Raw genomic sequence first — 14,866 nt, forward strand, 5'->3', positions numbered from 1 at the left:
AGGAAGGAAGCGTGATTGTGTGCCAGCTAGGGCTCCTGACCACTGGTCGCGTGGTGGAGGGAGGCAACGCAGCTTCTCTGAGGTCCAGAAGGAGCCAAATGAACGTGTGTCTCCTGTGACTTGCTGAGACAAAACCAGCTGGCAGCAGGGAGCTCCAGTGGGCTGGAACCTCCTCTGAGGCAGTGTGGAAAACCTCGTTGGGGGAGGGCAGAGGTGGAGAGATCCCTGAGCATCCTCACCCGGGAGCGCTTTGGGGACTTGGTGTTTCTGCCTAGGCTTGGTCTAAGCACGGATCCCTGTGGAGCTTGTGATGGGGAAGGTTCATCTGTAGAGCTCCTGCTGGGACCCCTGAGCCTGGTCAGGCCCGGGCCGTACCGGTGGAGGTGCGATGACCGAGGTGTTGCCGTGCTCACGGGCAGGGCTGTACTTACAGTGCTTATTTAAAGAAAAAGAAAGAGCAGAGGCCACTTTCTGAAGTAGCCGAAGGCGGGCTCTGTGCTGCAGGGGCTGGTTGCCCTGCCCCGGGCCAGCAGTGCCCCTTGGCAGCTGGCCGGCACTGAGTCACCTTCTGTCCTGGCTCTTCCCCCTCTGGAACGCAGGCGCTGCTGCCTGGCAGGAGCACCTGCCTGGGTTTGCTCTCTGGGGCTGACTTTGCCATGCAGGGCAACTGATTTTAACCCACAGTTGCCTGGTTCTTCCTTGGGGAGGGCCTGGAGTCCATCGCAGGGACTTGGGCTGATACAGCAACACGAGATTGATCTTTTCTTCCCCCTTCTGCAGCCTTACTAAACTGACTGCTGTGTTTTCCGAAGAAGTGTTTACCTCTGAGAATTTGTCATGTTGATGAAGTTCCTTCCTGTAGTTTCCCAAAGGCTGAGCCTGAAGGAAGGCTGTGCTTTTGGCTTCCTAAAGAGCAGTGCCTGGAGAGGCGGGCAGGGTGCAGCACATCCAGGAGCCTGGCACCACGAGGCGGGAGCTTTTGGCACTGGTTTGAGGCTATGACCACAGAGGGCAGGATATTTGAGCTCTTCTGCCATGGACAGAGAGGGGGATCCCATTCTTCCTTCACCCCCTCCCCTTCATCTGTTCCGAGGAGCAGTTTCTCTTGGAGGATGCAGGATTTAACCACTTTGCTGCTGATGATGTTGCTCCCCATGGCAGCTTTTGCCTCTCAGAGCTCAGGACCACTCTCCAGATGAGCTGTGCTGCCACCCTCGGTAGCCATCTGGCCGTCCCTTCAGTCTTCTTGGGAGGCTTAATCCAAAATCCATTCAGGCAAGTGCAATAAACTCTTCTATTAATTGCCATGTTACAGTCCCTGATGTTTAGGAGGAAATGCAGCAGGTTTCCCTGCCCCCAGAGCCAGGTGGGCGATGGAGGTTTCAGTCTTCAGATGCTGTATTTCGTGCTGGTTGCTACTTCCTAGTGCTAGTCAAGAAAAGAATCATTTTTGCAAACTCTTTGTATAGAGTTTCAAGCTAAAGCAGCTCCAGAGCTCGTTATCCAAGAGCTGATCTGCATGAGGAAGGCACATACGTGTTGGTGACAGCCCATCTCAGCGAAGGGTGTCATTGAACGGGCTCTGGAAAAGGCTGAATTCTAAATATAGAGGAGCAGGCTACGCTCGATACTGTTTTGGAAAGCATGGCTGAGCCATCACCATGCCTTCCCCCCCTCCCCCTCTGCTGCGGGGTGTCAGAGGGTGAAGCAGACGTCGCTGTGTTTCGCTTCCTTGGTTTATTTTTGGTCTAAACCCAGTGGGTTTTTCTGGGGTAGGATGTGTCCTGATTTTAAGGTGAAGAGCAGGTCTGCTGCTGCTCACGCTGCCGTGTCACCTCGATCTGAAGGGGTGGAAGGTGGGTTTTGTACTTCGTCTGGATTTCTGTGTAGCCTGAGCAGCAGAATGAGATGTGTTTAAGGGAGCAGGCCCGTGCTGTTCCAGCGGGCAGGGGGCTTTGTAGTGCTGCAGGGACAAACAAGGGAGCTGGCAGTTTTGAAGTGCTCTCAGCAGCATTTGGTATTTCTCAAAACCATTCCCAATGCTGCGTGGATGCCCAGAGAGCAAACTGAAGCCTGCTGAGCTCTGGCTTAGAGCCCTAAACTTTCTAGGGGTCCGGATAGCCTGTTGCATCCAGAGATGCTGAAGATGCCCTAAAAGCAGACCAGCCTTCGCAGAGACCTTTCCTGCTTCTAAGCTGTAAACCAAGATGAACTCTCCTCCAGTAAAAACGTTCTCTGAAATGAGAGGATAGTGGAATTTCGCTGAATCTTGGCTAGTTGAGGAGTAATGCATTCTGGAAAGTCTCATGGGAAACTACAGCATGAAAACTCTTGTCAGTCTTGTTGGTGATTGAGTTGGGTCACTTGTCCAGGGATGCTCAAAGAAACATCTCTGTGAGATAAGGGAGATCTGTGCCCCAGACACCCCTTCTCTACCCTCTGGTGTCCTGGAGGGAGGTTTTGGTGCCATTTAGGCTCAAACTTTTGGAGATCCCTTGTGGGGAGGAGGGACTGTAAAGCTTGTGATGTTTTACCCTGCTTGGAAGCCAGCTAAGCATGAGTGGGCTGGGGATCTGGATTAGAGATGGGGTGATGCTGGGCTGGTGCTCAGCCCATTGTGAACCAGATTAACCCTGTGCTCACTGCCTGGCTGCTGGGGTCTGTCAGACTTGCCCCAGCCCTGGTGCTCAGCTGCCTTGTCCACATTTTGTCTTGGGTTCCCCTGGCTTTATCCTCGGTGTAACTGATGGAGGATTAAGACCTGGCCTTGCTGTGGCAACCATCTATAATAAATATTAAAACTCCCTCCAAACATAAGCTCAGTGTTGATCAAAATAGAGCAGGCACTTCTCTCCAGACTATTTTTCTGTCTAAAGGACTTAAGCTCCTAAAAGAGCTTTGAAAAAGGTCTTGGAGAGGGCTGGGAGGCCTGTAGGCAGCAGATACAATTGCCTGTTTTGGTGGCAGTCTGGCCACATCTGAATTGGCACCGAGGCAATGTCACCCACACAGCTGGGAGGTCCAGCAGGAGCATGGAGAACGTGTCTTGTTCTGAGTTTGTGGGTTTCACTTGCAGTTTGAAGGAACCAACTCCTCTTTTTCAGACTATTTCTACAAGTTGATTTGAAACTTGCAATAACCCGGATGCTTTTTGGGTTTTTTTTTTCAGGCAAGTGGGTTTGGTAGCAGTACACCTAAATAGGGGCAGATGCACAGGAGGTGTAGATACTTCTAAGAAGTTGATTATTGCTGTTGCTCACCATCTCTGCAGCTGAGGGTGCTTCTGTAGTAACCTCATGTACCACAGCTTGCTTCTGCTGCCATGGCTGGATTCAGCTTTGAAAGGGGTTAATCTCAGCAGAAGACTTCTTAGTTAGATTTTGGAAGGAGAATGTGGATGTTGCTGTGGCTTCCCTGCCCCATGTGTCCACACTGGGTTCAAAAATGCTATAGAAGGACAGGGAGACAGGTAAAGGGGATTATTTTGTGATTCATTTCTTAACTGGCAAACATCCAGATGTGGCAAAGGATTTGTACATGTGCTGATGCTTTGTGTCTGCACCATGGTGTGGTTTTCTTCCTTTCTGGGTAGCCTTAATATTTATCCACTGGAATCGGGACACTTAGGGTGTATTTTCATAATATTATGGCTTTTAATGGGAGAGTGGAGCGCTGGATTTATAGGTACTCTGTGGTCTCTGTGCTGCTTTCTGCCCTGGAGTGCAGCAGGAGAGACTAAGGGGGGTTTTGGAACAGATGACTGTAAAATGTGATGGTGTGGTCCATGCCCTGGTGAAAACATATCTGTGCTCCTGCAGAACCACCCTGTGTGTTCACAGCAGAGGTAAAGATGGGAAGAAATCAGTCAAGAGTTGCAAAGTGTGGGGGTTCCCCCTCCCCGGCCCCCATGTGTGCTCAACTCCTCTCAGCCCTGGAGATCAGGAGGAGTCTTCACTTGGTGATTTTCTGCTGGTTTTTTCTGCCTTCTTTGTGGGCTCTCAAGCCACGAGATGCAGAAATTGCATTTTCTGTTGCCCTCTTTTCTTTACAACACCTCTCTGCGGGGGAGCAGCTTGTGCAAGGTGCTGCTAGTTCTGCTGTTCATCCCCCAGCAGTGGTGACTCTTAAAACCCTGTTGTGATGGCCTGTTGTGAAACTTGCCACGGAGTTTTGATGGTGAGCACGTGGTACCAGCTGGTGTTCAGGGATATTTTGTGACAGGTGACAGAGGTCTGTGCTTAAAGAGGCTAAGTCAAGGAAGGGAAGGAAGGTGGGTTTTGGTTTCTGCCAGACTTGGAAAAGTGGGTCTGGTAGCTGTGGCCAGGTAGGACTGGAGCTGCTGGTTCAGCTAAGCGTGGAATAAAATCTTAATGCTTGCATAGGCAGGACTTCAATCACTGGGTACCAGGAGTTGTTTTAATATTGCTGTGTGGAGGCATGGCTTTTATAGCACGTCTGTAGCCGGGCTGGTAATTATTAGCAGTGGCTAGATGGTATCAGTCATGCCATTCAGTGTGCAGCTTTTGATCTATCTGACAGTTCTGCTAGGACTTTCTGTGGACTGTATAATTAAAATCACACTCCAAATAATCCCCCCTTCCCCTCTGTGTTTTTCTAGGAGGCGAAGGGCAGAGTGGAGATGGGCAGCAGACCGTGCAGCCATCGTCAGTCGCTGGAATTGGCTCCAAGCCCACGTCTCGGACCTGGAATACCGAATCCGGCAGCAGACGGACATCTACAAGCAGATCAGAGCCAATAAGGTGAGGAGCAGCAGTTTGGATAGGGGTGATTTTGCTTTGTCTGCCTCCTAATGGCTGTCTCCTGATGCAGTGGGGAGCGAGTACCCAAAGTCTGATGCTTTTCTGCCCCCCTTCATCTCTCAGAAAGCAGATTGCATGGTTGTGACTAATGGGAATGCTATTTGGCAAGTGTAATTGCTTTCCCCTGGTTCAATAGGAAGAGAGCAAGATCTTTCCTTGAAGTCAGTCTGTGGGTACTGAACAAAACTGTTGTTTTTGCATGCATGTTGCTGCTCCCCATTGTTTCAGCTTTTCTCTTCTTTATTTGATTTTTTTTTTTTAATATACCCTTCCCATTCTTTCTGGGAGCAGCTGAAGATGGGGATAAGGAACAGCTGAACAAGAGACTTACTGGGGAAGGGAGGGGACTGTGAAGGAAGTTAACTTCAGATGTTATCACATAGCACAGGCTTAAAATTGAGTCTATCATAAAATAAGACTGTTTCTAGGTGCTGACCTTTCTCTGTGGAAGGAATTACTTTTTCAGACTTGCTCTCAGATGGCAGGAGAACGGGGGAGAGCAGAGAAAGGATGAGGAAGGAATTGTTATCGAGACTTGTTCAGGCATGCACGTCTAAATGTCAGCCCTTGGAGGGAGGAATGTCTGGAGTTTGTGGCAAGAAGGTTCCCAGTATTGCATCAACTTAGAGATCCTCAGGAATTCACAGTCCAGTAAAGGCTTTTCCCGAGATGTGTGGTGCTCTGGGGGTGGCAGGGGGAGGCTTCCAGGCAGGGGAGGGAGGCTGGGCTTTTATGCAGCTATGTAGAAAAACAGGCTAATTGAGGGAGAGAGAGAGGGAAGGAGGGCTCTCCATGACTTGGCAGAAGAGCAGGGCTTGCTGAACAGAATCCATCACCAAGCTCGGAGCAAAAGGCTTCTGGGAAGAGGATTGTGTGTCAGATGAATGAACCAGGCTCAGAAAGAATTGCCTCCTTCTGTCTCAAGAAAGCCAATCATGTAAGCTTTTTTTTAAGTATAAAATACAAAATAGCTGAACATTTATATGCTATAAGTAATGGAAGAAATGAGAAAACTCATCTAATGAAGTGGAAGATTCAGTGCTTTTACCAGATGATGACAACTTGACAGGCTTGTTAAACGGCCTGATGATGGCTCCAAGCATCCCATGTTTTTATCTAAGGTTGCAGTTGCTGGGTCTGAGAGGAAAACATCACAGTATTGTGTCAGACTTGAAAAGTACATCTGAGGTTTCAGAAAACAGGATGTCATCTTTTTTTTGATTTGTTCAAACAAAACCTCCTCACCTGTGCTAACCTGGTACATGAGTTCAAGATAAAGCATGACACTTACAGTGGCAGAAGAGTTCAGAGGCTGAGGATTGATTTGGTAGTGGCTGTTTTGCCTGAACAGGAAAGTGCATCTCAGCTCATCTTCCTGATAGGACTTCGTGGAGATCACTGCTCACACCCAGCTGGCCTTGTCACTGGGCTCAAAGATGCCTTGCAAAATGTGTTCTGTTTTCATCAATGAAAAACTCAGGGTAAGGTTCCTAAAAGCAGCCTTGGACAAGTATTGGAGACTAGAGAGATGAGCACAGGTTTCAGTATTACTTGTAGGAATGGATTTGGCTTCAAACTCTACAAGGATAACAACTAAAGAATTTGGAGACACCTTGTTTTCTCTGTCAACAGAACTCTAGCTTATTTGCCCATCAGGAGGTTAAAGTGTAGCTGCTGCAGGAATTCAAAGTTGCTATTCAATTTTATCCTTGTCTTTTTTTAAATTAATTATATGTATATGTTAAGTTTTACATCCCAGTGGACCCTTCAAGAAAGATGCACTGTTTTGACAAAGCAAGAGCAGGACCAGGTGGTCAAAAATAACCTGTTTGAAGGTACCCTGCTGCCTGGGTGTCTCGGCAGTAATTGTGTTTCCAGCACATTTGGATCAGCTCAGTCAGAGCCTGGTGAGGTGAGGAGGAAAACAACAAATCAGTGAGCAAGTGTTTGGAGTTAGTTGTGAAGTGCCATGTTTTCTGGTGCTTAAAAATAGCTGGCTGTTGTGCCTTCGATTTTGTGTCGGCTTTGAAGAGCGTGTACAGTTAATTTAGGGGACTGGATGTTCCACAAAGGTGATGAGGTGGTTTTGTTTCTTCTTACCAAAGTGCTTTTTTGGGCTTTTTTGAGGTGGGGTGTGGCACAGCACCGGTCCCCCCACGCAGAGTCCTTGCACCTCCCTGCAGGTGCTCCATGTTTGGAAAGGAGCACCCAGACTTTTTTTCTCTTCTGTCCCTTACGAGTTTCACTCTTAGGTGGAATAAGAGTGAAATGGAGTTTAAGGGCTCCTGCAGGAACTCTGAGGCAACACACTTGGTTGAAACACAGTGAGTGAAGCTCCTTGAAGACAGGGTTGTTGTGCACGTCCCCTCTGCAGACCCAGGCTCAGCTTGTTCCCAGGGCATCCCAGTCGGGTTCACCGTGTCCCCGCGGTGCTGGGTCTGCTCTGAGTGCAGCCTGTCCCGTGGGGAGGGCTCTGCTCCCCCCCGGGCTGCTGAGTCAGGAGGGAAGCATGGTTGGAAGGGTGGGACGGGGCTTAGGAGGAGCTTCTGGCTGGAAGAATTTGCAGCTCTCCCCTGAGTTTCCTGTGCCTGCAGTGGTATGTCGGGCTTAGGGTGTGATAAGAGAGGCTGCTGGCTCTGCGAGGCTGGTCTGAGGTCACTCGGTCTCTTTCTGATGTGTTTTAACTTGCACCAGTCCACTGCTTCTTCTGCTAGTCTCTTGGCAGAGCTGCTGACTGTTCCAGGGCTGTGAGGCATCTAAGATCTGTCTCTGAATCTGTCTTTATCTGAGATCTGTACGACTGACTTCTCATTAATATCATAATAGTGATAAAAGTGAGAGTAAAGAAGCAGCAAACCTGCCCATAAATATTGAAGGAAGCCTGCCTTTTTCCTTTGTCCTGGAGAGTGCTGGTGAAAAGCAAGTATTGTGTGACCTTGGAAAAATTCAGAGGTGCTGCTCCTTTCCCTTTCCTGAAAGGGATGTGGAAATTTGACGTTTCCCTTCTAATTCCTCTCTATTATTCAGAAGTGTATGAATAATGAGGATTTAAAACTCTTAGAAGCAAAGAAGAGTGTGCAAGCACTCAGTGGGAAGGTGCCATCCAACCAGCAGCTCTTTGGGGCCGTCTCGTGGGCTGGGGGCTGGGAGAGGACCACTGACCCTGTGCATAGTTGGTTTAGGCAGTGCAGCTTCTGGGTGAGGACACAAAGTCCTGATCTGGGACTGTCAGGGGGAAGGCTGAGTGAATCCTCACCTTCAAAGCCACCAGTAAAGGGACGTACTTGGAAACAATACCCACAGTGCAGAGAATAAATTACTGCTCCTTCCTGGGGCGTGGAGCAGCTCCCTTCATTCTCTTCTTTTAAACTGAAGGCAGACATCCTTGGTGGCTGTTGCTGTTCTGGTGCCTGTTCTTCCCCATCTCCTTCCCTCACTGAGTAAATGTGAAGCTCAGGTGCTTTCCGGAGTGTCTGAAGGGAGCAGTTTCCTTGGTTCCAATTTTGTGTTCAGCCCCAGTTTCTCCTTTTTCCTTATCCACTATCTCCTGCACCAGACATCTGGAGATGACTGACCTCTTTGCTGAAGCAGGCCTGAGGATGTTTCTAGAAGCAGTGGCAGAATGTGATGTGTTGCTTTTGGGGAGGAACATTTCAAGAGCAGAGGAAAAACAAAGCACAGATTTAATTGAGTGTAGATTTCAGCCTCTCTCATCCACTAAACATCCTTCTGGAATGTCAGAAAACTCTAGAAAATGGTCATCATGTTTATTGTAGAAGCTGTTTAAATCCTCATTGCTGCCCAGGGGCCATGTACAGTTGTGTTCAGTTTATGACTTGTTTTTAAATAAAGTATCCCCATGCTATGGGCTACCACTGTGTTTCTGGAAAGCCACTGGTCTGTTGTGTGGGAGATGGTGGCAAGGCTTAAGGTCAGCCTTAGGAACAGCTTCCATGACCACATGGTCATGTAAGATTTGACTCTGTGGACTTTGAGGGAGGCCTTGTAGCTCCCTCCCCTCTCCAAGCCCACGTGTCCAGGTTCCCTTCCAGGCTCACTTTGTTGTGACACACCATGCAACCTCCAGAATTGTTTTCAGATGACGGATGTGCCTGTTGTTAATCTGAGCAGCCCTTTCCCTCCTTCCTTGTTTGATCAAATGCAAACTTGCTTTGGCTTGTCTTTGTCCTGGACTGTATTCATGGCCTGTAGGTTCCATCAGCTCTCTAATCCCTTGCACATTTTAGTCTGCTTTGTTGTAATATAGCCCACAATATGCATAATTCTAATGATTTTAGTTTGTGTTGTCAAAAAAAAAGCTGTCCTGCCTTTGGAGTAAGCTCCACTTAGAGTAAAACATAAACAGGACAGCATATGTTAAGCCTGATAAAACAGTGCTCTGCCACTGTGCTTTGTCCCGCAAGGTTTATAGCACTGGCTTGTTTATCAGTGTTTTTCTTCCCTTATTGAATTTTGTGAATATCACTTCTTTAAAAAAATCTGCTCAGAGTATCAAGTTTGACTGTAGATTTTTGGCAGCCGCTCAGACTCGTGTGCTTGGCTGTGGCAGCGAGTTCCACTCGGCGCAGGGAGAGCAGCAGTTTTCTGCCCTGTGCTGCAGCAGAACCTTCTCCCTGGTTTCACTGAACCTCCTCAGGAGCAGGAGGAGGGCAGGGGCTGGGCAGCGGGGTGGCAGCTTTGCCCGAGAGGGAGCTGGCTGCCTGCTGGTAATGGGCTGAAGACCTGTGGTCTGGTTTCATCTGCAGTTCCGTCCCGCTCCCAGTTGAGCCTGGGTGCCAGGAGGCCCCAGGCAGTGGGGGATTCAGCTGGGCACCGTGACCCAAGCTGTGCTGCACAGCGCTGGGTGGAGCTGCGGGGGGATGGAGGGTGGACGTGCAGCTGAGACAGAAGGACCCAGAGTTAATTCCTGTTCCCTCTCTTCCAGGGGCTGATAGTTCTGGGTGAAGCGTCGCCCCCTGATCCTGCGGTAGATGACACGTCCCGTCCCTTTAGTGCTGAAGTGAAGCTGGAGCCTGGGGCTGACCGGCTGGTAAGTGCCAGCAGCAGGAGCAACTGGGGCCAGATACTTCACATTCAGGAATTTTGGGTAGGGAAACCTCATCCTTTAAGCTGCAGTGAGAGATGCTCGACCCCTGTGTCTGGCGTGGGACTGGCCTCCTGCAGAAGCACCTCTCTGTGGGGACTTCATGTGGGAATTGCTGATCCTCTGCAGCTCGCCCCCTCCCAGATTATTTTGGGGTTAATAAACGATAGGATTTAAACACCTTTTAGAACAGAGTTCCTCGGGGTACCTTTGTAATATGCATTAGCATTTTGTGAAGCTTAAAAATCCTAACTAATCCTTTCCCTCTAGCAAAAAAGCACCTCAAACTGAGAGCAGCACAATTAGCAAAGGCTTCTAAAGATGTGGCTATTAATATCTGCCTGAGCGTTACCCCTCGGAAGGGAAACTAATGATTTCAGTGAGATGCACTGGAAATTATGTGGAGTGCCAGGTATTTATTATTTAATGCAGAAATGTAGGCCACAGACTAAAGGCTTGATCGTACTGTTCAGCCTGGCTGTGATTACTTTTGATCCTGTGGGATACGTTGATGTACTAAAATGGAGGATTTTAAACTTGTGGTGTAGTACTAAGAGAAGGGGGGGTCCCTGCGTGGCTCAAACTCCTGCTACCAACCTGCAGCACTGCTGCTTTTCTGTCCTGATGCCACGTTTGGGGAGAAGTGGAGCTTGGCTGCTGTAGGAGCACTCAAGTTTTATAGGCCAGTATTCAATGTAGTCAATACAGATAAAAAAACTTAACTACAAGTGACCGTAAAATTGTACTTGGAGTGTTTTCTATCACTGGCAAGACTTTGTCAGAATTTTGCAGATACTGAATAATAATATGAAATCCTGTGAAATTTTGTATTAACACCAGACTGCAAAGGGGTTATTACCAGTGATTGTAATAAAACATCTCCTCTCTTGACACTGACGTTCAGATGCGTGTTTGGAATTTAAGTCTAATGAGCAGATGAGCTGAGCCCTGAGCTCTGCTGTGGAACTGGGTACAAGGAACAGGTTGGGCTGAAACAGTAAAAGGTGCTTGAGGAGGAAAGAGCCAGGCTGGAGGAGCGAGGGGAGGCTGGGGAGCCAGGGTGGCAGGGGCTGCTGCAGAGCAGGGTTGAGTCACGAGCATTACGCAGTGTCTGGTTTTGAACAGTGATGTCTGTCTGTCATGTGTGTGTCCCCCCCCAGCCCCATTTTTTGTGCTTTAACCCAAAAAGCACTTGGCAAATGATAAACAAGCACAGTGACAGCGTGCTTCGATGGGCTCCAGAAGCAGCACGCTCAGGCACTGATGAATTGGCTGTTATTTGGGAGCTCATCTGTAAATGGCAGGCTGATAACAGAGATAAATGATCAAATTTAACACTGATAGGAAGAATTTTTTTCTTTCCTTAGCTGTTTAAATCAGGATGTTTATCTGACGTGAGTGTTTTCAGCCTGGGCTTTGCAGATGGACACTGTGTCTCACCTGACTTTGTCCCTGCATGTTAAAGACGTTTTCCATATACTTTAAAAATCATCATGTTGGCCTTTTTTAGATTGTCTTAGACATCATCTCTGCCTATATAGAATATAAAATGTCTGTAGATTTCTGATGTGTAGAAAGGAGGATGCTTGGCCAGTGCTGTTTGGTTTGGCTGCTCACAGCCCTCTCCCTCTTGCTGTCTTCACTCGTTTCCTTGTCCCTTTTCTCATCCCTTTCACTTGGGTATGAGCTCCTGCAACAGAGACTGTTACTGCTGCAGTGTTGATGCATTGGAGAGCCAGTGTTTCTTGCAGGGCTTGGAGGTAACAGTGACACAAGTGAGAGACAGCAATAGAAGTGAAGAACAACATTGTCAATGCAAAGCAGGCTGCAAGTTCCTACTTGGCACCTTCTTGTGGCTACTCGTGCAGCTGTATTTGCCATCTTGGAGGGTAACTCCTCCTGAAAAGGACTTTTTATTCCCCTTCCATGCGTGGCTGCTGGTGGACACACATTTCACTCCAGGCTGCCAGCTTCTCTGCAGCAGTGCTGGAGGTGTCAGCCTGCAGAATCGCTGCCTCCAGGCACCCAGCTCCTACACCCTGCTGCTGGAGGGTTTGTGCTTAATTAGACATGCTCATAAGGGTGGGGTGTTGAGTCAGAGCCTTGATCTGCTCTGAGCCAGAGATTAGCCCAGAGACCATTCCTGTTGCATTAGGACACTTACTGGAAGGGTCTCTTGGGCCTCTCCTGGAGAGGTGCTTATCATTTTGGCACTCTGGGCTGCTTTGAATTAGGCTTTTTCTGTTTTCCCCTTCCCCCCAAACTGGCAGAGGAAGAGACAGGTCAGCAATGTGGAGTAAGGGGAGGAATCCATCCTGTCTCACCCTCAGCTTCTCTTTGGAACTCGTTGGCACCTCCCTTGGCCAGCACGAACGCAGGATACGTGTCCTTGGGCATCAGCTTGATATGTGGGATGTGGCTGATAATCCCTAAGAGGAACTAATCCTATCGTCAGTGGAGGGAAGGGCTTTGCAAAGAAGGCCTGGGAATGTCTGTTGGGAACTGGAAGCTCAGTATGTAAATAAGAATTTTTGCCTGAAGACAGGAATAACTCAGCTGTTGATACTGGTTCATTGTTTGTATTGCTGGTCTAGCAAGGGGGGTGTGCTTAATTTTTAATAGTAAATGAGAAAAGATGTTGATGGAGTGTCCTGGTGAGGCTTTTCCCTGCATTAGGGGCTTGTGTCTAGTAATAGGGGAAGGTCTGAACCTGCTTGGTTTTGTTTGGGCTTTTTGGCAATTCAGGGAACGTTCCTGGTGCTGGGTCATGACTAAGTGCCAGCACACAGCTTCTTCACTGCCCTGAGAGCCCCAGCAGTCTGCAGGCTCCTAGGTTCATGTACAACATCAAGTGTGCCAAAGCTGGGTCTTTCATGACCCGCTAAGAGTCCTAGGGATCCTAAAGACCTGGACTTCCAGACCCCAGGCAGACCCAGAACAGAGAGGAGCTCAGTCTGGACCATTAATATGATCTGAAAGCTCCTCTGGATCTCAGCCTGGCTGCCCCACCAGCCCCAGAGGAAGGCACAGCAGTGGGAGGTGCATCCAAGGAGGAGCTGGTGCAAGAGCTCTAACTCTTGGAGGCTGGAGATGGCAGCTCTTGCAGTCCTGCTCGTTCCCCCGTTGCTGGTGTCAGAGCCTTGGCAGGGTCCACCCATCCTCAGGGAGATAAGGTGAGCCTGGGCTGTTTCTGATAAACAGGCTTTGGATTGATGCTCTCCAGCTCCTCTGCAGGAAGCAGAGGGGTCACCCTCTATTCCTATCTTGAACCACCGAGCCAGAGACAGCTCTTAGAGAAGAGGTTCCTCCTTTAAGACCCTTTCTGGAGAAGCAAATAAATACCCGATTTCAAAAGAGCTTATGAGTCATGTGTACCCGCCCTCCTGAACCGTGGGTGCCTCCGGCGGGGGTGTCATGTGAAGGCTGAGCCTTGCCAAGGCTCTGGAAACCAGAGGGAAAACGTTCAGCTCCTGCACCACCGAGCTCACCTCGCCAGGCACGCCTGGTGCTTGGGGGACACTTCTGGTTTGGTCTGATCCCCCCCTGCTCTCAGACCGAGCATCAGCACGAGCCCGTTGGTCCAACTGGTCTCTCCTCCCCCCCAGGAGAAAGGCCTTTTGGAGCAGAAGTGTAGAAAACCCAGCAAAGTTCCTCAAACAGGCAGCAGGAAGAAGTTGTGCGGGGTGGTGGAAGTTGCTCTTCCCTCAGTGAGTCAGGTCTCTGCTCTGCTGGAAGCGGCTGGTCCTGCACCACCGTGGCCTGGTTGTAGCTGTTGGTTGAATTGAAGGAGTGATTGTGAGAAAGATTTAATTGCTGAGATGAGTACGTGATGTGCAGGGGGCCTGGCTGGCTGGCTGGCCATGGGTGTAGAGAAGTCAGACCTTTCCTTTTGTCCTTTCCTCTGGTGCCTGCAGCAGCATGAGGGGAAACCCAGCCAGAGACCTTGGCAGCGAGTGGGGAGGGAGAAAGGAGGTCTGGCCCCGGGGGCAGGGAGGAGGAGCATGGCTGAGAAGAAAAAGAAGGGGCTGCAAGGATGAAACTGGGGGCAGTGACTGCCAGGGAGGTGAACATGCTGGGGTGGAGAGTGGATCCAAAGCCAGCATGTCCTTGGAAGCCAGGGTGACAGTTCCCCCCCTTCCAGTGAGGCCACTGGGTGATGTGCAGCAGCCACCCAGTAACTGCTGCTCTCTGCACAGGGAGGGGGTTTGTGTTTCAGACAGAAGGCAGAAGGGATTGGGGAGTTCTCTGCCTTTAGCTTAGTTTTACTTCCTTTTAGTTTTACTCTGCCAAAAAGGTGTTTCCAGCTTTATCAGGCAGTTCTAGCTTTATAGAGTTTACCTGCTCCTCTCCAAACCCCACAGCTTGTGTGGGTACTCGTTCAACATTTTAAAGTGCTCTTTGGACTGTGTTTACACAGGTATTCAGTGAACATGCAAATTCAGTCCTGCAAGTCTGTTCTCCTCTCCCTCTCCTCCCAAAGTTTTCCCCCAAAGTGCTTAGACAAGAGCTTGCGGCCGCGTGGCGTAGAGCAGAGCAGCAGACTTCAGAGGACACCTGCGAGGCTTGCGGGTGGCTATGAACTTGTTTGCACTATTGAGACAAAATATAAAATCTCCTTATTAAAGCCCTCAGCCTTTCATGCTCTGTAGTGGCTGCCTGAGGGGGATTGAGGCTCTTTGGTGCTTGCATCGTGTATCCATCCTCCTGCCAGAGCTGCTCCCTAAAAGTCCTTAGGACTCCAGTCTCCTGTTCACATCGTGATTTCTCACCCCCTGTTTTGAGGTCGTGTGGAAACCCATTGCTAGAGTGCAGAATCCTCAGCTAGAAACTGGGAATAAATAAAGTTGTGGCTATTTCAGAAGCTTTATAAATTGATTTGTGACCTTTCTCATCCTTCCTTAGAGTGTTTCTGGATCCCAGCCACTAGAGAACTTGGGGCTTC

At 49.3% G+C, this 14,866-nt stretch overlaps 1 protein-coding gene across 1 annotated transcript in view; it reads left to right on the top strand.

The window, feature by feature from the left end:
- KANSL1 (KAT8 regulatory NSL complex subunit 1) overlaps positions 1-14,866 on the top strand; it is a gene marked incomplete at its 3' end in the record, with an annotated part of 67,944 nt that overhangs the window by 44,066 nt on the left and 9,012 nt on the right. Inside the window, 3 exon segments of the mRNA XM_008946022.1 lie at positions 4,619-4,760; positions 9,766-9,870; positions 14,827-14,866. The exon segment at positions 14,827-14,866 is cut by the window's right edge and continues 70 nt beyond it. Coding sequence (XP_008944270.1) covers positions 4,619-4,760; positions 9,766-9,870; positions 14,827-14,866 — 287 coding nt within the window.

This window comes from Merops nubicus, unplaced genomic scaffold, assembly GCF_000691845.1.
Source record: "Merops nubicus isolate BGI_N331 unplaced genomic scaffold, ASM69184v1 scaffold15358, whole genome shotgun sequence".
Lineage (NCBI taxonomy): Eukaryota > Metazoa > Chordata > Aves > Coraciiformes > Meropidae > Merops > Merops nubicus.